The sequence below is a fragment of the Gopherus flavomarginatus genome, chromosome 2 (assembly GCF_025201925.1).
Source record: "Gopherus flavomarginatus isolate rGopFla2 chromosome 2, rGopFla2.mat.asm, whole genome shotgun sequence".
In the NCBI taxonomy this organism is placed as follows: domain Eukaryota; kingdom Metazoa; phylum Chordata; order Testudines; family Testudinidae; genus Gopherus; species Gopherus flavomarginatus.
In genome coordinates this window covers 127435360-127459118 of record NC_066618.1, presented here as the reverse complement: position 1 = coordinate 127459118, position 23759 = coordinate 127435360, and the positions used below count along the sequence as shown (strand labels likewise).

General features: G+C 44.3%; 1 protein-coding gene across 1 annotated transcript in view; it reads left to right on the top strand.

Moving 5' to 3' along the window:
- The window catches only part of MAJIN (membrane anchored junction protein), a 118906-nt gene that overhangs the window by 9070 nt on the left and 86077 nt on the right, over positions 1-23759 (top strand). Inside the window, exons 4-6 of the mRNA XM_050939732.1 lie at positions 2230-2355; positions 3662-3693; positions 5768-5877. Of these exons, the coding sequence (XP_050795689.1) occupies positions 2230-2355; positions 3662-3693; positions 5768-5877 (268 nt within the window). The remainder of the gene's footprint in view (positions 1-2229; positions 2356-3661; positions 3694-5767; positions 5878-23759) is intronic.

Below are 23759 nucleotides of genomic sequence, written 5' to 3'. Positions count from 1 at the left end.
AAGATAATGGAACAAGTAATTAAGGAAATCATCTGCAAACAGTTGGAAGGTGGTAAGGTGACAGGGAATAGCCAGCATGGATTTGTAAAGAACAAATCATACCAAACCAAATTGATAGCGTTCTTTGATAGAATAACGAGCCTTGTGGATAAGGGAGAAGCGGTGAATGTGGTATACCTAGACTTTAGTAAGGCATTTGATAAGTCTCGCATAATATTCTTATCGATAAACTAGGCAAATACAACTCAGATGGGGCTACTATAAGGTAGGTGCATAACTGGCTGGATAACCGTACTCAGAGAGTAGTTATTAATGGTTCCCAATCCTGCTGGAAAGGTATAACAAGTGGGGTTCCGCAGGGGTCTGTTTTGGGATTGGCTCTGTTCAATGTCTTCATCAATGACTTAGATATTGGCATAGAAAGTATGCTTATTAAGTATGCAGATACCAAACTGGGAGGGATTGCAACTGCTTTGGAGGATAGGGTCATAATTCAAAATGATCTGGACAAATTGGAGAAATGGTCTGAGGTAAACAGGATGAAGTTTAATAAAGTCACATGCAAAGTGCTCCACTTAGGAAGGAACAATCAGTTTCACACATACAGAGACTGTCTAGAAAGAAGTATGGCAGAAAGGGATCTAAGGGTTATCGTGGACCACAAGCTAAATATGAGTCAACAGAGTGATGCTGTTGCAAAAAAAGCAAACGTGATTCTGGGATGTATTAGCAGGTGTGTTGTGAGAAAGACATGAGAAGTCATTCTTCTGCTCTACTCTGCCCTGTTTAGGCCTCAACTGGAGTATTGTGTGCTGTTCTGGGCACCACATTTCAAGAAAGATGTGGAGAAATTGGAGAGGGTCCAGAGAAGAGCAGCAAGAATGATTAAAGGTCTAGAGAACATGACCTATGAAGGTAGGCTGAAAGAATTGGGTTTGTTTAGTTTAGAAAAGAGAAGACTGAAAGGGGCCCTGATAGCAGTGTTCAGGTATCTAAAAGAGTGTCATAAGGAGGAGAGAGAAAACTTGTTCATCTTAGCCTCTAAGGATAGAACAAGAAGCAATGGGCTTAAACTGCAGCAAGGGAGGTTTAGGTTGGACACTGGGGAAAAGTTCCTAACTGTCAGGGTGCTTAAACACTGGAATAAACTGCCTAGGGAGGTTGTGGAATCTCCATCTCTGGAGATATTTAAGAGTGGGTTAGCTAAATGTCAGGGATGGTCTAGACAGTATTTGGTCCTGCCATGAGGGCAGGGAACTGGACTTGATGACCTCTTGAGGTCCCTTCCAGCCCTAGAATCTATGAATTTCACTCTCTATGTTAAAGCCCACTCACCTGGAGTCAAAGCAGCTAAATTTGCATGCTTGAGGAATGTTCCAATCTTAGAGATTTGTGGGGAGCAATGTGGAATTCAGTACATGTGTTTATCCAACACTGCTCCATGGTTGGGGTTGCTAGATCTGACTTCTAGCTAATCACTAGATGTGAGATCCACATGAACAAGTACTTGAAGACCAGTTCCTCACCCTAAAGTAAAGTGGTTCTTTTAGATGTTTTGTCCATGTGGACCCCATGACCCTACCTCCTTCATCACTACCACAGAGTCCTATATAGCATGGAGAGTCTGTGCTGGTGAAGTAACTAAGTGATGTTTAGGCCCAGTGCCTTTTTCACCCTGGGATGGGGAGGTATGTGGACACTTCTGGCTAAAATCCCACCTCGCATGGCTGGGGCACATGCACAACCAGAGCGGGATCCACATGGACAAACATATTGAAGAACCAATTGTTATAGGGTAAATAACTATTTTAAATCACATTTTGAACAAGTCAATTCTGTACATTTGATAGTATACTTATGAAAGGTACTTTAATTTAAAATGTAAATGTGTTACTTTCAATGAAGAACATTCAAGGGTTTATTCTGATTGTCTCATGGAGGTGCTAGGTATATTACTTTGAGTGAGGATTTCAGGACTAGGGCCTAGTAAAGAAGCTGCTTGAATCTAGGGTGAAAACATAAAACCACTGATAAAAGAAAAAGATGCTGATCGTATAGATTTTTTCTTATAAATACACAGATAAGTTAATGTACAAGAGTGTGGTGCATACGTTTATATAGGTTTATAAAGGTACACTTTTGAAGCAGTAAATGGAGGTAGCCAAATGATTTTTATTCATCTTATATCATTTTAATGTTACATTTTAAAGCTTTAACTCCACTATTCAGATTTAAGTAAATGGGAGAGAGTATCAAAACTGAGATTCAAACATGGGGATACATTTCTTGCTCCATATCCTCATGTTTGCACTATGTATGTTGAACTCAATTCATTTCAGCAAAGTATATTTGTTGGTAAGTTTGTAAGGTTACGGTTAAAGAAATACTGAAAAGAAATGTATACTATTATAGCATGACACAATTGTCACATGTGAAACCAACTGACTTTTCCTATTCTAAGGTGGCTTTCCCATGAAATGCTATTTGAGACAGTTGCTGCTTTTTCCTCACCTTGCCTTCCACCTAGCCATGTAAGAGTTGGGTGTCTAGGTATATAACAGTTTACTCCTGAGGGTGTTCTGCACCAAAAAATTAAAATTCTGTGCACAGTATTTTAAAATTCTGCAAATTTTATTTGTCAAAGAAATGTGGAGGCTCCAGCATGGCACTGGGGAGCACAGGCCACTGGCTGCACAGAGGTGGGAGATCACTGTGCAGCTACCCGCTCCCCCAACATGGACTCAGTGGGGAGGCTGCACCCAACCCTGACATAGTGCAAGGATGGGGCCTGCCCCTCTGTGCCAGGTGCACCAGGTAGGTTCAGCAAGACAGGATCCAAATGTGGAGGGGCTTAGTGTGGGGGGATCCAGGCGTGGGTTGTGAGGGTTCTGTGTGGAGCAGTCTGGATTCAGGCACCTTAGTGGGGGATCCAGACGCAGAGGGGATCTGGATGCACAGGTGGTTGGAGGGATCTGGGTGCAATGGTAATGGGACTCTAGGGTGGGGATCCAGTTGCAAATGGTTAGGGCTTAGTGGGGTGGGGATCCGGGTGCAGGTGGCTGGTCCACGTGCAGAGGGAGTGGGGCTCATCAGGGGGTTTGAGTGTGGGGGATAAGGCTCAGCAGGAGCTTTCACACCTCTCCCCCCTACTCTGACTCCTTCCCCAGCCTTGATCCCCCTCCTGCCCTCTGAACCCCTTGGTCCCAGCCTGGAGCCCCAGCCTGCACCCCAAACCCTTCATCCCCAGCCCCACTCCAGAGCCCGTACCCCAACTTGGAGCCCCCTCTCACAGTGTGAACTCCTCATTTCTAGCCCCATGCCAGAGTCTGCACCACCAGCCGGAGCCCTCACCCCCTCCCACCCCCCTACCCGTAATTTCGTGAGCATTCATGGTCCGCCATACAATTTCCATACCCCGATGTGACCCTCAGACCAAAAAGTTTGCCCACCTCTGCTTTATTGGTTAGAGTTCTAATTCCAAAAGACTGCTTTCACCCAGACTATATGCCAATTTATCAGTTTCAGGGTATAGTACGTAAATCCCACATTTACTCTAAATTGCTTGTTTAATTCCATGAAATTAAGCTGTGCTGTGGTAAATATATTTTAAAATTAAGTAATGGAGTTCTTTCCTAAATATTTACTGTATTATATATTGCAGGAAAAGAAGTAAATCTGGATGCTTGTAACTTTGTAAGTTATATTTTCTTTCAGTTTTATGGTACATGGGCCAGAGAAGGGAATGTCGATAAACATACTGCTTGAAATTATTACATTGCAACCTCCTGACCCCAACAACTCCATATCTCTCCCATGTCAGTTCAGCAAGACAGTATGTGTTTACCTTTTTAAGCAAATGAGGCCTGATCCTAAATCCATTGTCTTCAATGGTCTTATATTCCAGGTTGTAATCTAGACCAGTGCGGGGCTGGGTTGCCCCTGCTCTGCCAACTCGGGTGCCTCACAATGCTTTGCTCTTGTAAGTTCCAGCTTGGGTTGCTCACAGTCAGCCTGCCAGCAAGTCATACCCTGAGTGTTTGTGTATAGCCACAGCCCTGGTCCAGCAATTCTTGACTCCAGCAGCTTCTCAGCAGCACACCATCCACTCTCTGGCTTCCAGCAGCTTTGGTTACAGCTTTGGTTTGTTGACTGCAACATACTCCTAGAAACAAATTTTCCCTCCCCCCAAAAATGTTTGTTCTGCACTGTCCAGCCTTATCTTGGACAGTTCAGGTATTTGAGGTCTGTTGCCCCTCAGTATCTAACAATTTGCTACTTTAAGTGTAGTTACCCTTGCAATTCAGTGTAGATACACCATGGGATTATTTTTGATTAAAGAATAAAACAAGTTTGTTTAACTACAAAGATATGGGTTTTTAATGAGTACAAGTATAAGGCACTAAAACGAGAAGTATTTGCAAGAGAAAAAAAGATAAAATGCTTTTTAGTACTAAAATTTAAACTAGATTTGATTCAAGGTGCAGTCTGTTACCAGATGATCCCAGTAACTTTGACCAAATTCTCAGGCCAGGATCTGCTCCCAAAGTCCAACAGCTGTTTCTTTTGTTGTTTTAGATGATAGGGAGAGTTACAATGGGGTGTTTTTGCTCTTCCCTGTTATAGTCCAGTCCCCTTTTGACATGCATTTTACTGAGGGTTACCCCTAACATTTCATTCCTGCTGTGAGGTCACAGACAAGGAGTTTAGTGGTGAAAGAGGTTCCATCCTGTTGTTTGCTAAAATGCAGTTCCGTTTGTTCCTGCCCACCATTTCTTGCCAAAGAATAGCCTCTTGACAGGTGATTGCTTATCAACTTTGATATCTGGTTAGAGGTATAAGCTTGTCCTTTGTCTTTGAAAAGCTGGTTTATTCAGACTTGTCTGGTAAACGCGTCAGACCTAATTTCAGTTTATGGTTATAACTTTACATATAATGTTGCCACATACATTTAACAATGACATTATTGACCAGTGAGTTATTAATTTTAAATGATATCTCACAAGGCATATTTTATACAAAGATTACTACACAAGTCCAACATTGACTTTAAATTGATCTGTTTAATGGTTTTCCGTGAGTTGAATCTGCCTTTCATTAATATTTTTAAAATAAAGTAATGAAGTTCTTTCCTAAATACTAAATATGTTGTACATTAGAGGAAAAATTTAAGCTAATTCTGAAGTGCTTTGTAGGAGTGGGGCCTTAGGGAGAGATTTTTAAAGGTGATTAGGTGCCTAAAGATGCAGAAACATGCCTAGTGGGATTTTCAGAAGTATTTAGGCACCTAACTCATGTTGAAATCAATGTGCATGTGCTTTTGAAAATCCCACTAGGTGCCTGTCTGCATCTTTAGGCACCTGAAAGACTTTAAAAGTCAGGCCCTTACTCTCCGTCAGCACCATCTCTAAAATCCCATATCGTAGCAACTCTCTGTGTTAAGCAGATTCGAGCATGGTTGTCTAGAGTGTCTTGTCTTTTGGTTGGCTAGAGAGCTTAGTATTTTGTACATTAATGGTTTCTGGGTTTTCATCATGTATTATATTTTGAAAGTTCTGTGAAATAATATAAGTATATAATCACTCCGTTGACATTTAAATTTAAATTAATATTTCTATATAAAGATAAAGAGCCAGACATTTATAAAAAATACAAAGCTGAATCAGTAAAAGTAAAATGATAAGCTTATATTTATATTTTTCTTGAAAAATGAGTATTTATATTAAAAATAAAAGGAACAGAAACATTTAAAGTTTAATATATTTTAAAGGTCAAGGATAGAATTGAAATGATAGAAAATATTGAAATGGAAGCAACAGTGAAGTGGAGAAGAGTGGAAGATCCAGCAGAAATTTCACATGCAAAGCCATATATGGATAGGTTAGTTCACTAAAAAAGCTTGTTAGTATTCCTCAAGTGTTAACATTTACAGTTTTTATATATCATTAGACTTCCCACGATTCCATTGTTGTGCAAGCTGTTGTTCCAGTTGATCTTTAACCTTCTACTTGCATTTCATTGGATTTGTCAGTATTTAGGGCAAGATTGTTACTTCTTTATGTTTCTCTGCGGGAGAATAAGGGGACATAAAGTTCCTCTTTTATTCCTCTGCACATGCTACCCATGTTATAAGTAGCACTTCAGAGGGGAGAAGGAGCCACTACTGCCCCTTCTATGCAGATGGTGCATAGAGCTAACCAGCCAGCACAACTGGGTCAATGCAGAAGGAGAAGCATTCTTCACAATGTAAAGGACTGGTAAAGATTACTTCTCTGCCAGAGCAAAGGAGAAATTAGGGACATGTTGTGGCTCTGAGTTCCAGTCTGCTTCTGGGGCAGCACAACTAAACACTGCCGCTTACTGAAGGATTATGGCATATCTCCAATTTGAATGTATAGTTTTCAAAGTACTTTGGGATCTTTTAAGGGGTGTGTGTGTCTGTCTGTCTGTGTATTACCACAGCTCCATATTTCTAAGTCAGGAAGATTCACACTCTGTTCGGGATGAAAAAAAAATAACCTGTAACCTTTGTTCTTCATCAAGTGATTACACACGTCAATTCCACTTCAGGGATGTGTACTCCCAGTGCACTGAAGCTGGAGAGATTTTTTTCCCTATAATAGTACCTATAGGGTGGCATACGTACCCACTGCACTCTCATGCTGCCAGCTCATGGTATAAAGGGACAGACCTGCCAGACCCTCTGTCAGTTCTTCAAGTGATTGCGCATGTCCATTCCACCTCAGACATGTTCATGTCGAGTGCTCCAGAGTCAGAATTTTTTCACTTAGCAGTACCTGTCAGGATGGAACATTCACTCTCCACTGCCTTATGCTGCTGTATGATGTTAGAAGGGCAGAGTTACCCAGATCCTCCTCAGTTCCTTTTTACCAACTGTGATTGGTGCTTGGAGCATGGTAGCTTGCTTCTGCAAGTGTTCTCCCTTTCCAGGGAATTTGTTTCTCTCTTGTATATTGTTAGAGGTACTCATTTTCATATTTAGTACTTTGGTGTAAGTTTCATTTGTTAAGTTTTCTTAGAGTGTAGGTTCCTGCTTGTTCCGGTACCTGGTGTATGGTGTGTAACAGTTGCAAGAAGTCTGTGCCAGTAAGCGACCCTCATTCCATGTGCCTGAAGTATCTTAGTGAGGGTCTTGTCAGATCTGCGGAGACTACAAGCCCCAGAAGAAAGATGATATGGAGGTGAGACTGCAACAACTTCTTATGAAGGCCACCCTGCATCCATGTTCTGAATCGTCCTGCTCAGGCATCAAGTACTTCTATCTTGTTAGAAGTACGTTGGAAAACTTGGCAATATCCCCTTCTTCAGTATCAAGGCAGAAGCACAGACAATATTCCTCAAAGGAGCCTCCAAAAGATTGAGATCCCAATACCATGCATGAGCAAACAAGATGGAGGACAAGCAGAGTGTCCTGGGAAGAGACACTCCTCAGTACTAACTTCATCTCATCCAGGGATGCTGACTCTGGCAGTGGTGCCTGCATTATTGAGGCTGGCCCACTGTGATACTGGACTGTTTGATGCAACAACAATAGCAGCATCAGGGAAAATTTTCAGTACCAATGATACCAGAAACATATGCTGCAGCACAGGATCTGCTCTCTGTCTGTCTGTTCCAGATTCTCCAGCAGTGCAGGAGACAAACTATCTAATACTGCTTGATCCTCAGGCTTCATCTTTGGACTTACCTGCAAGATGGGTCCAGCCCTCAGTACTGTGGCTGACTTCTTCAGACCATCCAGAACTTCCTCACAGCCTAGTGTCCCTGGAGACACAGTACCAGATCTTGATACTGCATCTCAGTGGTCTGGCAACTTAGAGTCCTCCCTGGAGTTGGAGGTAGGCATCAGAGCCTCTCGCTCTTGGGATAGAAGACTATCTTTACCTTCATCACAAAGATTACACTCCTGGTATCCAGCAGATGTCCGACGGTGGTCCAGGAACCCAGATCCGTGGACGGGTAGAGGCTGGAGTCCAGTGGCCATACTGGAACCCATGGGGTTCCATCACCACCACCAGATCTACCTGGTTCCTTCTCTGACTAGATCCTCAAGCAAACACCAGGCTTGTTCTCATGAAGAGGTTCAGGTGGCTCTGGGAACTGCTGGAGCAGTCCTGCAGCCAGCCACATGGATGGCTGCATGAGCTGCTGCTCAGCGGCCTCCAGCTGCTGGCTCCAGGGACTGCCTGAGTAGCGACTGGTGCTGCTGGCCCCGTGAACAGCCTGAGCAGTGACTGGTGGGGCTGGCCTTGGGAGCCTCCCCAGATTAGCCACAGCCCTGGGCCCACCAACTATGATTTAGTCAGGAGTATTTATAGAAAAAGTCATGGACAGGTCATGGGTTGTGAAACTTTTGTTTATTGCCTGTGACCTGTCCATGACTTTTACTAAAAATGACTAAATCATAGCCTTAACAATGAGCAGGAGTTGATGACTTCAGTTGTTGGGTCTCCTACATGAAGTCCAGCAGACTATCTTCCTTTTGAGAATCCTACCCTCTTTTCACATCAGGCTGACAAGAAGCTTCACAGTCTCAAAGACTCAAGGGCCATGCTGAAATCACTGGGAATTTACACTCCTTTCCCTAAAAAGAAAGGAAATAATTCCACCTTCAGTTTTACCGTTACCTGCTTTTCCAGCTTAGAAAGCCTGATCATTCCACACAAAAAGGGGAAAAATAACAGAGACCTCTACTTCTTCAGTTTTCTTCTGCAACAGATTCTTCCAGACACCTGGGAAATTCCAAGCAGTCTGTTTTGATTGTGATGTCGAGGACAGAGTACCAGTTTGTTTTGTGCCAGTTTCTCCTGACTGTATTTTACAACAGTTTATCCCAATTCTATGAGTTCAGGCCCATATTACCATGGATTGATGTGTTCTAAGTATTGTGGAACAGGAAACACCTTACAGTTAATTTCTATCACTCCATCCCACTCCCCTTTGTCAGGGACCACTCTTGCAAGGCTGGTCTCTTCCAAGAGGCCAATCTTTCCTCCATTTGAGAGCTATAGAGGAGGTTTCCCCTCTCCAGTGAGGGAAGAGGTTTTATTCACTTCCAGATTTCTGAGGCAAAAGAAGGTCTCAGGCCCATTTTAAATCTGAGATATCTGAACAAATATATAAAGACAAGAAGATTTCACAGGATCACCCTGGCCTTGGTTATCCTCATCCTGGAGATTAGTATGCTGTCCTTGACTTGAAGATGCATATTTCCATGTGCCTATGCTTCAAAATCATAGGAGATTCCTAAAATTTCTGGTTAACAATAGCCATTATCAGTTTACAGTCCTGCCCTTTGGCTTCTCTGCAGCCTCAAGAGTATTTACAACATGTATGGCAATGGTATATGCTTTCCTAACAAAAACAGTTGTGCAAATATTTCCATACCTGGACAATCGGTCTTCTCTCTAGTTCAGAGGATAAAGTTTATAGGAGCAGTCTTGGATTCTACAATAGCCAGCACGTTCCTACCTTAAGACAGATTTCAATGTTAACCATTTCCACAGACCTAAAAACCCATCTAACCACAACAATAAGAAACTGCCTCAGACTTCTGGGACACATGGCCTACTGCATGTATGTGGTTCAGAATGCCAGATTTCATTTTAGAAAGTTATAGAACTGGTTAAAGTCAGTGTACTCCCTAGCTCGTCACCCATTGGATATGCTGATTCGAGTACCTGCAGGAGTATTAAGAGTATGGCTACACTTGAAACTTCAAAGCGCTGCCGTGGCAGCGCTTTGAAGTGCGAGTGTGGTCCCAGCGCTGCATGTACTCCACATCCTGATGGAGTTTAGCTTGCAGTGCTGGGAGCCGCGCTCCCAGCGCTGTGGCACTGTTTACACGGGTGCTTTACAGCTCTGTATCTTGCAGCACTAAGGGGAGTGTTTTTTTCACACCCCTGAGCTAGAAAGTTGCAGCGCTGTAAAGTGCCAGTGTAGCCAAGGCCTTAGCCTCCTTCGACTGGCGGGTGGATCCAACTAATGTATGTATGGAAATTTCCTTTATCCCTTTTTTACCTATATTGACTCTGGTTATGGACACTTCTTTTGTAGTTTGAGAAGCTCGCTTAGGGAACCTATGTACTTAAGTTCTGTAGTCATGTCAAAATTTAGTTCTCTGCATAAATGTGTGGTAGTTGTGAGTCATTCATCTGGCCTATTGGGCTTTTTTCCCTCACATCAAGGGAGAGGCCCTACATGTCCTCATGGAGAATGCTGCAGCAATGTTGTATGTGAATAGATAGGGAGGAGCCAAGTAGAACTCTCTCGGTCAAGAGGTGATACAGCTTTGGGAGTTTTGGATCACCAATGCAATTAATCTCAAAGCATCCAATCTGCCTGGTGTTCAGCTTAGTGGATAACCTGAGCAGATCATTCAGCAGAGCTCACGAGTGGTCTTTCACGCAGATATTGTGAGATTTGTTTTTCAAAACTAGAGGCCCTTACATAGACTTATTTGCTGCTCATCACAGCAGGAAATATCCACTCTTTTGTTCAAGGGCAAGTCATTCAGAGATCTCTTATGTACACCTTCCTGCTGTCTTGGAAAGACAATCTGCTGTAAGCTTACCTTCTCATTCCACTCATTCTCTTGGTGTTGCTCAAACTCAAGCAGGATCAGATTCACATTATCCTCATAGTACTGGTGTGGCCTCTCCAGCATTGGTTGTCCAGTCTGCAGAGCCTCTGCACCAGGCTCCTATGATACCACCTCCAGAACCTGACTTGAATTCCCGGGACCACGGTCACCTATTACATTCCAATCTGACTACTCTCCATTTTATGGTCTGGGTGCTCCATAATTAATGCCTCAGGAAGGTCCAGTGTTTGGGGAAATGTACAAAACGTTCTCCTGAATATCAGAAAACTTTCTAGTGGATACACATAATTGTTTAAGTAAAAATGATTCTCTTTATGGTCACAGCAAAAAAGTGTTTAGACAGTCTAAGCATGTTTTGGACTACTTGTTCCACCGGAAACAACAAAGCCTGTCTATTAGTTCCCTCTGAGTTCACCTGCTAGTTATCTCCACTTTCTATCCTACAATTGCTGGCTGCTCAGTATTTTCAATTCTGATATCAATCAGGTTCTTAAAATGTCTGGTGAGTTTTTACTCTTCATTTGTGGATCCCATCACTGCCTGGGTCTTGAATCTGGTACTAGGAAGGTTGATGAGCCCTTTGAACCCGCTCTTCACTATCTATGAAAGCAGCATTTTGGTAGCTATTATCTCTGTGGGAAGAGTGGTGGAATTAGTAGCATTGGTAGCTGACCCTCCTTACAGTCTTTTATAAGGACAAAAGTCTACTTATTTTCACATCTAAAACTTTTGACTAAAGTAGTATTGGAATTCCACCTCAGTCAAGTGATATATTTACCAACTTTCTTTCCTAAGCTCCTTTCTCATAAAGATGAAGAGACTCCATGTCTTGTATGTTAGAGCGTTAACTTTTCACTTGGACAGAACTGGGTCATTTAGATCGTCATCCCAACTGTTCATGGCAATTGCAGACAGGATGAAAGGCCTTCCAGTCTGTACTCAGAGAATCTTATCCTGGATTTCCTCCTGCATATGTCTGTGCTAGGACATTGCCAATGTACTACCTCCAAGCAGAGTAGGAGAACGCTCTACAAGATCTCAATCAGCTTCTGCAGCTTTTTTTGGCTCCTGTACCTAGAATACATATTTGTAAAGCTGTAACTTGGTCATCAGTACATATAGCATAATGAATTGTAACAGTATCTCAGTATTCCAGAGATGAAGTCAGTTTTGGATCAGTAGTCCTTCAGTTATTGTTCTGGTAGACTCCAAAATCCTCCACCTTATTGAACTGCTTATGAGCCGCCTGAAGTGGAATGGACATGTGCAAACACTTGAAGAAAAAATGGTAACTAACCTTTTCTATAATTGTTGTTCTTCTAGATGTGTTGCACATGTCCATTCCTTGATCCCCACCTTTCCCTCTATTTTGGAGTCTGTCCAGTAAGAAGGAACTGAGGTAGGAGATGGTTTTGACAGCTCTACCCTTTATACCATCATGCAGCGGAATGAGGCAGCAGAGGGTGCATGCACTTCCTCAACAGGTATTGCTAAGAGAAAAAAATTTCAAATTCTGGTGTACTCAGCATGCACACACCTGACATGGAATGGATATGTGCAACACATCTAAAAGAAACAGTTAAAAAATAGGTTAGTAACCATTTTTTTTCTCCTCACCACCCATGGTTGATAGTCCATATGTGTGTGCCTACTCACATAAATCTCTTTATTTCCACTTAGAGAAAACTTTATAAAACATTATAAATAGTTAGATCAGTGGTTTAGTGTTAGTTTAGAGAGTAGTACTCATTTCTTATAAGTTTTCTGTTTTGATTTTTGGACTTGAACTTTGCATTATAGATTCTTGGTACTGGGGCATGCCTAAATCATTGGGATTTAAGCACTGTTCTGTCTGTAATTAGTCTAGAATCATAGAATCACAGAATATTAGGGTTGGAAGAGAGCTTATGAGGTCATCTAGTTCAGCCCCCTGCTCAAAGCAGGACCAACCCCAACTAAATGATCCCAGGCAGGCTTTGTCAAGCTGGGCCTTAAAAACCTCTTAAGGATGGAGATTCTACCACCTCCCTAGGTAACCCATTCCAGTGCTTCACCACCCTCCTAGTGAAATAGTGTTTCCTAATATCCAACCTAGACTTCCCCCACTGCAACTTGAGACCATTGCTCCTTGTTCTATCATCTGCCACCACTGAGAACAGCTGAGCTCCATCCTCTTTGGAACCCCCCTTCAGGTAATTGAAGGCTGCTATCAAATCCCCCCTCATTCTTCTGCAGATTAAACAAGCCCAGTTCCCTCAGTCTCTCCTCGTAAGTCATATGCCCCAGCCCCCTGATCATTTTAGTTGCCCTCCGCTGGACTCTCTCCAGTGTGTCCACATCCATCCTTTCCCAAACTGGATGCAATACGCCAGATGTAGCCTCAACAGTGCTGAATAGGGGGGAATAATCACTTACCTCGATCAGCTGAGAAATGCTTCTACTAATGCAGCCCAATATGCAGTTAGCCTTCGGGGCAACAAGGGCACTGCTGAATCATATTCAGCTTCTCATCCACTGTAATCCTCAGGTTTTTTTCTGCAGAACTGTTGCTTGGCCAGTCAGTCGCCAGCCTGTAGCGCTGCTGTCATGAACAGATAGTTAAGGGTTAATACCTCTTTTACCTGTAAAGAGTTAAGAAGTTCACCTAGCCTAGCTGACACCTGACCAGAGGAACCAATGGGAGGACAAGATGGTTCAGAAGGAAAGAGGGAAGGTCCCTTTGTCTGGGTCACTTTCCATTTCAGCCAGAGTGAAAAAGATCAAGGAACCAGCTTCTTATCAGAGTAGTAAGTTTTAGAAAGGAATAAATAGGTTTATGTTTATTTTCTTTGTATCTTAACTTGGTGCCATTAAGGGAATTATTAAATTGGATATTCTTGTGTATATTAAGATTTTTGCCCAGGGGAACATCCTGTGTTTTCAATCTATTGTCTGTGAGATTAGCTGATATGCTCTCTCCCAGAGGTTTTTTTCTTTCTTTCTTTTACCTTTCTTTTCTTTAATTAAAAGCCTTCTTTTTAAGAACCTGATTGATTTTTTCCCTTTTTTTTAGATCCATGGGAGTTGGATCTGGACTCACCAGGGATTGGTGGGGGGAAAAAGGGAGGAGGAAGGAGTAATTCTTCCTTGTTTTTAAGATCCAAGGGAATTGGATCTGGACTCACCAGGGAATTGGTGGAGGAGTCTCAAGGCTACTCAGGGAAGGGAAGGTTTTGGGGGAAAAGGGAGTAATACAGGTACTCAAAAATTCTGGATGGTGGCAGCGAAACCAAATCTAAGCTGGTAATTAAGCTTAGAAGTGTCCATGCAAGTCCCCACATCTGTACCCTAAAGTTCAAAGTGGGGGTGAGACCTATGACAGGTGCATGTAATTCTTCCATGCTAAGTGTGGGACTCTGCACTTGTCCTTGTTGAACCTCATCAGATTTCTTTTGTCCCAATCCTCCAATTTGTCTAGGTCACTCTGGACCCTATCCCTACCCTCCAGTGTATCTGCCTCTCTCGCCAACTTAGTGTCATCCATGAACTTGCTGAGGGTGCAATCTATTGCATCATCCAGATCATTAATAAAAATGTTGAACAAAACCATCTATGCCAGGTAGTGACCCTCACTCCTATTGTCTGGAGCGTTTTGGTGAGGGGCACAATTGTGATAAGTGCCTGATTTTCAGGGGTTTCAAGACTAGGACCAAAAATCTAGAGAGATGAGGCTTCATCATAAACTGATGGAAGTTGCCTTGCATCCTCCTTTGGAACCTAGCCACTTGGTACACAGATCCATGGCCTCTACTCCATTGTGAAGTGTAACTCTGAGCATTGCTGTTTCCCCACATTAGCGGGATAAGAACATAAGAATGCCCATGTTGGGTCAGACCAATGGTCCATCTAGCTCAGGATCCTGTCTTCTGATAGTAGCTAATGCCAGGTGCTTCAGAGGGAATGAACAGAACAGGTAATCATCAAGTGCTCCATCCCTTGTTGCCCGTTCCCAGCTTTTGGCAAATAGAGGCTAGGGATGCATCAGAGCATAATTTTGCATCCCTGCCCATCCTGGTTAATAGCCATTAATGGACTGTATCTGACATTAACTTATCTGATTCTTTGTTGAACCATGTTATAGTCTTGGCCTTCACAGCATCTCTGGCATAGAGTTCCACGGGTTGACTGTGTTGTGTGAAGAAATACTTCCTCTTGTTTGTTTTAAACCTGCTGCCTATTCATTTCATTTGGTGACCCCTAGTTCTTGTGTTCTGAGAAGGAGTAAATAACACTTGCTTATTTACTTTCTCCATAAAAGTCATGATTTTGTGAACCTATATCATTTCCCCCTTAGTCGTCTCTTTTCCAAGCTGAAAAGTCCTAGTCTTATTAATCTCTCCTCATACCTCTAATAATTTTTGTTGCTCTTGTCTTCCTTTTTCAATTCCAATATATATTTTTTGAGATGGCTGACCAAATCTGCATGCAGTATTCAAGATGCAGACATACCATGCATTTATATAGAGGCAATATGACATTTTCTGCCTTATTACCTATCCCTTTCCCAGTGATTCCTAGCTTTTTTGTCTGCCACTGCACATTGGATGTTTTCAGAGAGCTATTCACAATGACACCAAGATCTTTCTTGAGTGGTAATAGCTAATTTAGACCCCAGTCTTTTTAAATGTATAGTTGGGATTATGTTTTCCAATGTGTATTACTTTACATTTATCAACATTGAATTTCATCGGCCATTTTGTTGCCCAGTCACCCAGTTTTATGAGATCTCTTTGTAACTCTTCACAGTCTGCTTTGGACTTAACTATCATGAGTAGTTATGTATCATCTGCAAATTTCACCACTTCACTTCTTACCCCTTTTTCCAGATCATTTATAAATATGTTGAACTGTACTGACCCCATTACACACCCCTGGAGGACACCACTATTTACTTCTCTCCATTCTGAAAACTGACCATTTATTTCTACCCTTTGTTTCCCATCTTTTAACTAGTTACTGATCCATGAGAGGATCTTCTCTGTTCTCCCATGACAGCTTACTTTGCTTAAGAGCCTTTAAGAGGGACCTTGTCAAAGGCTTTCTGAAAATCTAAGTACACTATATCCACTGAATCCCCCTTTCCACATGCTTGTTAACCCCTCAAAGAATTCTAGTAGATTGGTGAGGCATGATTTCCCTTTACAAAAACCATGTTTACTCTTCCCCAAGAAATTATATTCATCTGTGTGTCTGACAATTTTCTTCTTTACTATAGTTTCAACCACTTTGCCTGATATTGGCTGACTGGCCTGTAATTGCTGGGATCATCGCTAGAGCCTTTTTAAAAAATTGACATCACATTAGTTATCCTCCAGTCATCTGATATAGAAGCTGATTGAAATGTTAAGTTGCACACCAGGTTAGTAGTTCTGCAATTTAACATTTGTGTTCCTTCAGAACTCTTGGGTGAATATCATCTGGTCTTAGTGACCATTACTATTTAATTTATCAATTTGTTCCAAAACCTCCTCCTTTGACATCTGAATCTGGGACAGTTCCTCAGATTTGTCACCTAGAAGTAATGGCCCAGGTTTGGGAATCTCCCTCACCACCTCAGCCATGAAGTCTGATGCAAAGAATTAATTTAGTTTTTCCGCAATAGCTGATAGACCCAGGCCAGTTGAGTACAGCAGAATAGCAGAAGGCAGATATACTGGCCACTGGATTAACAGTTTTCTGTTCCCTGACTGACCAGAGCAGAGGCTGCTCCAGGGTAATGAGAACACTTGACTCTAATTAACTTGCAAAGAGTCAGGTGAGGCCATTCAGTTAATGTGACCACCTGACTCTAATTAAGGCCACGCTGATACAATTAAAAGGGCTCACTCCAGTCAGACAGAGAAGAGCCAGGGAGCCAGAGGAGAGGAAGTGTGGCTGAAGGGCTGGTTACTGAAGACACCCTCAAGCCATCGTTAAAAGAGCCCTAAGGTAAGGGTGAAGAAGGGAGAAGCAGGAGAGCTGTGGGGAAGTGGCACAGGGAAATGTAACAACTCTGACAGTGAAAGGTTGGCTGCCAACAACTGCTACCATTAGTGTCCCTGGGCTGGAACCCAGAGTAGAGGGCGGGTCCGGGTTCCCCCCAAGCCACCACTACAGGAACATCTCCTGGGAGGGGAAGTCAGGTCCCTGTCAGGACAGGAGGCTGAACAGAGACTGTCGGAGTTCTCTCACCAACCACCTTGCAGGCCTATGAGAAAAGGGCTCAGTAGACTGTAACCCTGGCCCTAGAGAGAGAAAGGCTATGTGGAGGGTCACAGTGAGCCACTGAGGCTAGTATAAACCGCCTAGAAGCGCAGGACCCACTGGAGCAAGGTCAGAGCTCTGCCACAACTGGTGTCAGGAGTGGGATAGTGATTGTTCACAGCGTGGCGGAACAAAGTGATGTTTATGAAAAAAAACAAAAACAAAACAAAAACAAAAAATAGTGCACAGGGGTTTTTGGTTATGGGGTTTTTGTTGTTGCTGTTGTTTGTACCACCATGGAGGAGGTGGTGAGAGCATTGATGCAAGCCACAGCAGCCCAGCAGGAGGCAACCCGGGCTCAGGTGATGGCACAACAGGAGTCCATGAGGTCACAGCAGGAAACCAACCAATTATTAATGAGCCAGGCGATCCAAGATCGAGCCTTCTTGCGCGAGGTTGTGGACCAGCTGAAGATCCTCACCACCCAGGCCCGGGGGTCCAATGAGACGCGAACCCTGAGGCCCACCAGTTGTCGGCCAAAGATGACGGCAGATGATGATATAGAGGCGTATCTCCTCTCATTTGAAAGGACTGCACAGTGTGAGGCATGGCCCCTGGCGCAGTGGGCTAGCATTCTCGCCCCTTTCTTGTGCAGAGAGGCCCAGAAGGCCTACTTTGATCTACCCACTCAGGATGCTGCAGACTATTCCCAGCTGAGAGCAGAGATCCTAGCACGATCCGGGGTGACAGCAGCGGTACGGGCCCAGAGGTTCCAGGAGTAGAAATACAGGGAGAACAAACCTCCAAGGTCCCAACTATTCGACCTCATACACTTCGCTCGGAAGTGGTTACGGTCTGAGGCATGCAGCCCGGAGGAGATTTTAGAGACTTTAGTCATGGACCATTACATGCGGGTACTGCCACCAGATCTCTGCAAATGGGTCTGCCAGAACGATCCATCCACCTATGATGAAATGATCACATTGGTGGAAAGATGGATAACAGCCAGGGAATTAACCCAACTACCCAAAGAAGGCCCCTAGTGAAACAAACACTTGACCCCAACCATGGAGGGTCGAGCGGCCAAACCCCCAGGAAGTCCTAGGTGGAAGAAGAGGGAGGTCGAAAACCAGTCGGGAACCCAGAAGGAAAGGGAAGGCCTGAGTGGGGGGAACTCTGGGACTAAATCTCCTAATGCACATTTTAGGGAAATGACTAGAAGCAATTATAGGTGTTATGGGTGTGGGGAGTTGGGGCTCATAGCTGCCCAGTGCCCCAATGTCATACAGCCAAGGCAGTATAACCTAGGGAATGAGGCAGACCCATGCAGTCTACTCAGTATTGTAGGGGTCGCAGTCACCCCACATAAATATACAAGGCAGGTAAAGTTGAATGGGGTAGAAACCATAGCACTCGTAGACTCGAGGAGTGCTATTACCCTGATTTCGGGTAAATTAGTGAAGCGCAGCGAGTTAATGCAGGCCAAGCATACGGGGGTAACCTGTGTCCATGGGACCATTAGCTACTACCCCATCATACCAGTAAAAATTGAAATTCAGGCAAATGTCACCGGTGTGAAAGCCGGGGTAGTTCCAAACCTCCCAGGCCCTCTTCTCATAGGTAGAGATTTCCCCGGGTTTGGAAACTTGCTCCCACTGGAGGAATTAGAGGGAGAGGAGCTCCCCGAACTTCAGGGGGTTTTCGCAGCAGAATGTCACCTCCTATTTTTCACGGAAATGTCCCAGGAGCTATTCCCTGTCCCGGGAAAAGGCAGGAAGACCAAAAGAGAAAGAAGGGCGGCCAAGGCCTTGAGTATTCGAATCCTGATACAAGGACAGAGGGTCGCCTGTGTAGGCAGACGTACATGGGCAACTGAAGGGGAGGGCCCTGAGACAGAAGAGGGGTCAGAGACCACTTCCAACCCCAACCTCACGGAGCCAGCCGAGATAGCAGAGACAGATCCCTCAGATTTCAGGCTGTTAAGCCCAGAGAGAGAGACTTTTGGATGGGACCAGGTGGAAGACCCAAAGTACGAGAACGCTAGGAAGGAGGTGGCTGAGATAGATGAGGTACCCATAGAGGGACCCAGGGGCCAGGGCCTTATTTTGTGATCAAGAGGAATCTCCTATACTGGGTCATGCAAATGCAGGAGCAAGAGGTACACCAGCTCCTAGTCCCCCGGAAACACCAGAATGCAATATTAAGCCTTGCTCACAGTCACCTTTTTGGAGGACACTTGGGAATGGAGAAAACCCAGGTGGGAAACTTACGCAGGTTCTTCTGGCCGGGGGTACATGAAGACGTCCGGCAATACTGTGCCTCTTGCCCTGAATGTCAACTGCACAGCCCTCATCAACATCTAAGAGCTCCTCTGGTACCCCTGCTGATCATCGAAGTCCCATTTGAGCGGATCACCGTGGATCTTGTGGGGCCGCTAGAGAAACGACCCGAGGCCACCAGTATGTGCTTGTCATCCTAGACTGTGCAACCAGGTACCCAGAAGCTGTTCCCTTACTAAGTACAGCTTCCAAGAGCATTGCCAAAGAATTAGCAGCAATCTTTGCCCGGGTAGGGCTACCAAAAGAAATCCTCACAGGCCAGGGAACACCATTCATGTCCAAGTTGATGAAGGATTTGTGTTCCCTGCTCCATGTCCAGATGCTGCGGACCTCGGTTTACCATCCACAAACCGATGGTCTAGTGGAAAGATTTAACCAAACCCTCAAGGCCATGATAAGAAAGGTGGTAAGCAAGGATGGGAAAGATTGGGACAACCTACTACCGTACCTCATGTTCGCCATTTGTGAGGTCCCCCAAGCTTCCACCGGATTCTCCCCCTTTGAGCTGTTGTATGGATGCAACCTCGGAGGCATCTTGGACATAGCCAAGAAAATTTGGGAGATGGAACCCGGTGAGAGGAAGAGAATAATAGAACATGTACTACAGATGAGGGATTGAATAGCCCGGTTCACTCCCATAGTGAAGGAACACCTAGAGAAGGCCCAAGAGGCCCAGAGAACCTACTACGACCGCCAAGCCAAGCTTCGTCAGTTTCAAACTGGTGACTGAGTAACGGTACTGGTACCCACGGCCGAAAGTAAGCTGTTGGCCCAGTGGCAAGGGCCCTATGAAATAGTTGAACCCATAGGGAAAGTAAATTACAAGGTGCAACAAACAGGACGTCAAAAAGTAGAGCAGATAAATCATGTCAACCTTCTGAAACCATGGCATGCACGAGAGGCATGCACAGTGATTCGAGAAGAGCTGCACCCAGGAAACAAAAATCCTGAACAGGTGAGGGTGTCTCCTGATCTAACGACAGCCCAGAAGAAAGAGGTAACTGAGATGATTGCCCAATATCAAGATGTATTTTCGACAAAGCTAGGTCGCACAACCAGGACATATCACCACATCATCACAAACCCTGGGGCCAGAGTAACTATGAGGCCCTACCGGGTGCCAGCAGCCAAAAGGGAGGAAATAAAAGCGGAAATCAGGAAAATGCTGGAGATGGGGGTCATCGAAGAATCCCACAGTCAGTGGTCCAGCCCCATAGTGTTGGTGCCCAAACCTGATGGCACCACAAGATTCTGCAAGGACTTCCATCAACTAAATGAGATGTCCCAGTTTGATGCCTACCCAATATCCCACATAGATGAACTAGTAGATCGTCTGGGGAATGCCCGGTACTTGACAACCTTAGACTTGACAAAGGGGTACTGGCAGATTCCTCTAGCCGAAGATGCAACGGAAAGACTACGTTTTCTACACCAGAGGGTCTCTTCCAATATACAGTCCTTCCTTTTGGATGACATGGGGCTGCAGCTACCTTTCAGCGCCTCATGGACAAGTTATTACGCCCCCATACCAGTTACGCTGTGGCCTACTTGGATGACGTAGTGATTCATACCCCAGATTGGGAGACCCACTTGGAAAAAGTGGGGGCTGTCCTTGATAGGTTCCGGGGAGCTAGCCTTATGGCGAACCCTGTTAAGTGCGCTGTAGGGTTCACGGAGGCCAAATATCTTGGCTACATGGTAGGAAAAGGTCTGGTAAAACCCCAGCTGAATAAGTAAGAGGCCATCCAAAATTGGCCTCGGCCGAGTCGTAAGAAGCATTTCCAAACATTTCTAGGGGTGGTGGGGTATTATCGGCATTTCATCCCCCAGTTTGCTACAAGGGCAAGTCCCCAATGGACTTAGTGAAGGCCTGTGGTCCTGATCCAGTCAGATGGTCCGATGCAGCAGAGAGGGCATTCTCGGACTAATGGACTGCCGTCTGCAGTAACCCCGTATTGATAGCCCCAAATTTCAACAAGGACTTTATTCTACAGACAGATGCATCCGAGGTAGGGTTAGGGGCCGTCCTGTCGCAGATGGTTGGAGAGGAAGAACACCCAGTTCTCTACCTCAGATGGAATCTCCATCCGAGGGAACAGAAATATGCAGTAGTAGAGAGAGAGTGCCTCGCTGTAAAATGGGCCATGGAAACGTTGCGTTACTACCTGCTGGGGTGCAGATTTATCCTTGTGACTGACTATGCCCCTCTTCAATGGATGCAATGAAACAAGGAAAAGAACACAAGGGTAATCAGGTAGTTCTTATCCCTCCAACCTTTCCAGTTCCTCATAGAGCACGGAGCAGGTAGTTGCCATGGCAATGCCGATGGCTTATCACACATACACTGTCTGGCATCCCAAGCTGCCCAACCCCTTGGTGTTGAGCAGTGGGGAGGGATATGTGATAGACCCAGGCCAGTTGGGTACAGCAGAATAGCAGAAGGCAGATATACTGACCACTGGATTAACAGTTTTCTGTTCCCTGACTGACCAAAGCAGGGGCTGCTCCAGGCTAATGAGAACACCTGACTCTAATTAACCTGCAAAGAGCCAGGTGAGGCCATTCAGTTAATGTGACCACCTGACTCTAATTAAGGCCACGCTGATACTATAAAAAGAGCTCACTCTAATCAGACAGGGAAGAGCCAGGGAGCCAGAGGAAAGGAAGTGTGGCTGAAGGGCTGGTTACTGAAGACACCCTCAAACCATCGTTAGAAGAGTCCTAAGGTAAGGGTGAAGAAGGGAGTAGGAGGAGAGCTGTGGGGAAGTGGCCCAGGGATATGTAACAACTCTGACAGTGAAAGGTTGGCAGCCAACAACTGCTACCATTAGTGTCCCTGGGCTGGAACCCAGAATAGAGAGTGGGCCCGGGTTCCCCCCAAGCCACCACTACAGGAACATCTCCTGGGAGGGGAAGTCAGGTCCCTGTCAGGACAGGAGGCTGAACAGAGACTGTGGGAGTTCTCTCACCAACCTCCTTGCAGGCCTATGATGAAAAGGGCTCAGTAGACTGTAACCCTAGCCCTAGAGAGAGAAGGGTTACGTGGAGGGTCACAGTGAGCCACTGAGGCTAGCATAAACTGCCTAGAAGCGCAGGACCCACTGGGGCAAGGTCAGAGCTCTGCCACGCCTTATTTTTCCATGAATGCATCTTTAGCATCTCAGTTGTCCAGTGGCCCACTGGTTGATGAGCAGGCTTCCTGCTTCTGACATACTTAAAAAAATTTTTGCTGTTGCTTTTTGTGTCTTTGGCTAGTTGTTCTTCACATTCTTTTTTGCCTTTCATAATTATATTTTTACATGTCACTTGCCAGAGTTTATACTCCTTTCTATTTTCCTCAATAGGATTTAACTTCCAATTTTTGAAGGATTCCTTATTGCTTCTAACTTCTTTTTTTACTTTATGGTTTAGCCACGGTGGCACTTTTTGGATCCTCTTTTTATGTTTTTTTAATTTGAGTTATACATTTAAATTGAGCTTCTATTATGGTGTCTTTTAAAAGTTTCCATGCTGCTTGCAGGGATTTCACTTTTCACACATACCTTTTAATTTCTGTTTAACTAACTTCCTCAAATTTGTTTAGCTCCCCTTTCTGAAATTAAATGGTACTATGGTGGGCTGCTTTGGTGTCCCCTCCCCCCAGAGATGTTAAATTTTATTATGTTAAGATCACTAGTGCCAAGTGTTTCCGTTATATTCACCTCTTGGACTAGATCCTGTGCTCCACTTAGGACTAAATTGAGAATGGCTGCTTACCTTGTGGGTTCCAGGACTAACTGCTCCAAGAAGCAGTCATTTAAGGTGTCAAGAAACTGTATCTCTGCATCCTGTCCTGAGGCGACATGTACCCAGTCAATATAGGTATAATTGAAATCCCCCATTATTGAGTTTTTTATTTTTATACTCTCTAATCTCTCTGAGCATTTCACAGTCACTGTCACCATCCTGGTCAGATGGTCAGTAATATATCTCTACTGCCATATTCTCATTATTCAAGCATGGAATTACTATCATGGAGATTCTGTGGTACAGCTTGATTCATTTAAGGTTTTTACTTCATTTGACTCTATGCTTTCTTTCACATATAGTGTCACCCCCTGCCTCATGACCTTCTAATATATATTCAAGTTTGGCTTCTACCTCAGATATGGTAATATCTACCGCCATATCCTCATTCCCATTTGTCATCCTACCATTATCCCTAAGCTCCTCATTAGCCTCATTAAAGACTGAGGCAAAGTATTTATTTAGATATTGGGCCATGCCTAGATTATCCTTAATTTCCACTCCATCCTCAGTGTTTAGAGATCCCACTTCTTCTTTCTTTTTCTTCTTATTTATGTGGCTATAGAACATTTTACTGTTGGTTTTAATTCCCCCTGCAAGGTCCAACTCTACATGGCTGTTGGCCTTTCTCACTTTATCCCTACATGTTTTGACTTCAATAAGTGGCTTTCCTTGCTGATCCCTCCCATCTTCCACTCCTTGTAGGCTTTCTGCTTTTTCTTAATCACCTCTTTGAGATGCTTGCTCATCCAGCTTGGTCTACAACTCCTGCCTATGACCTTTTTCCCCTT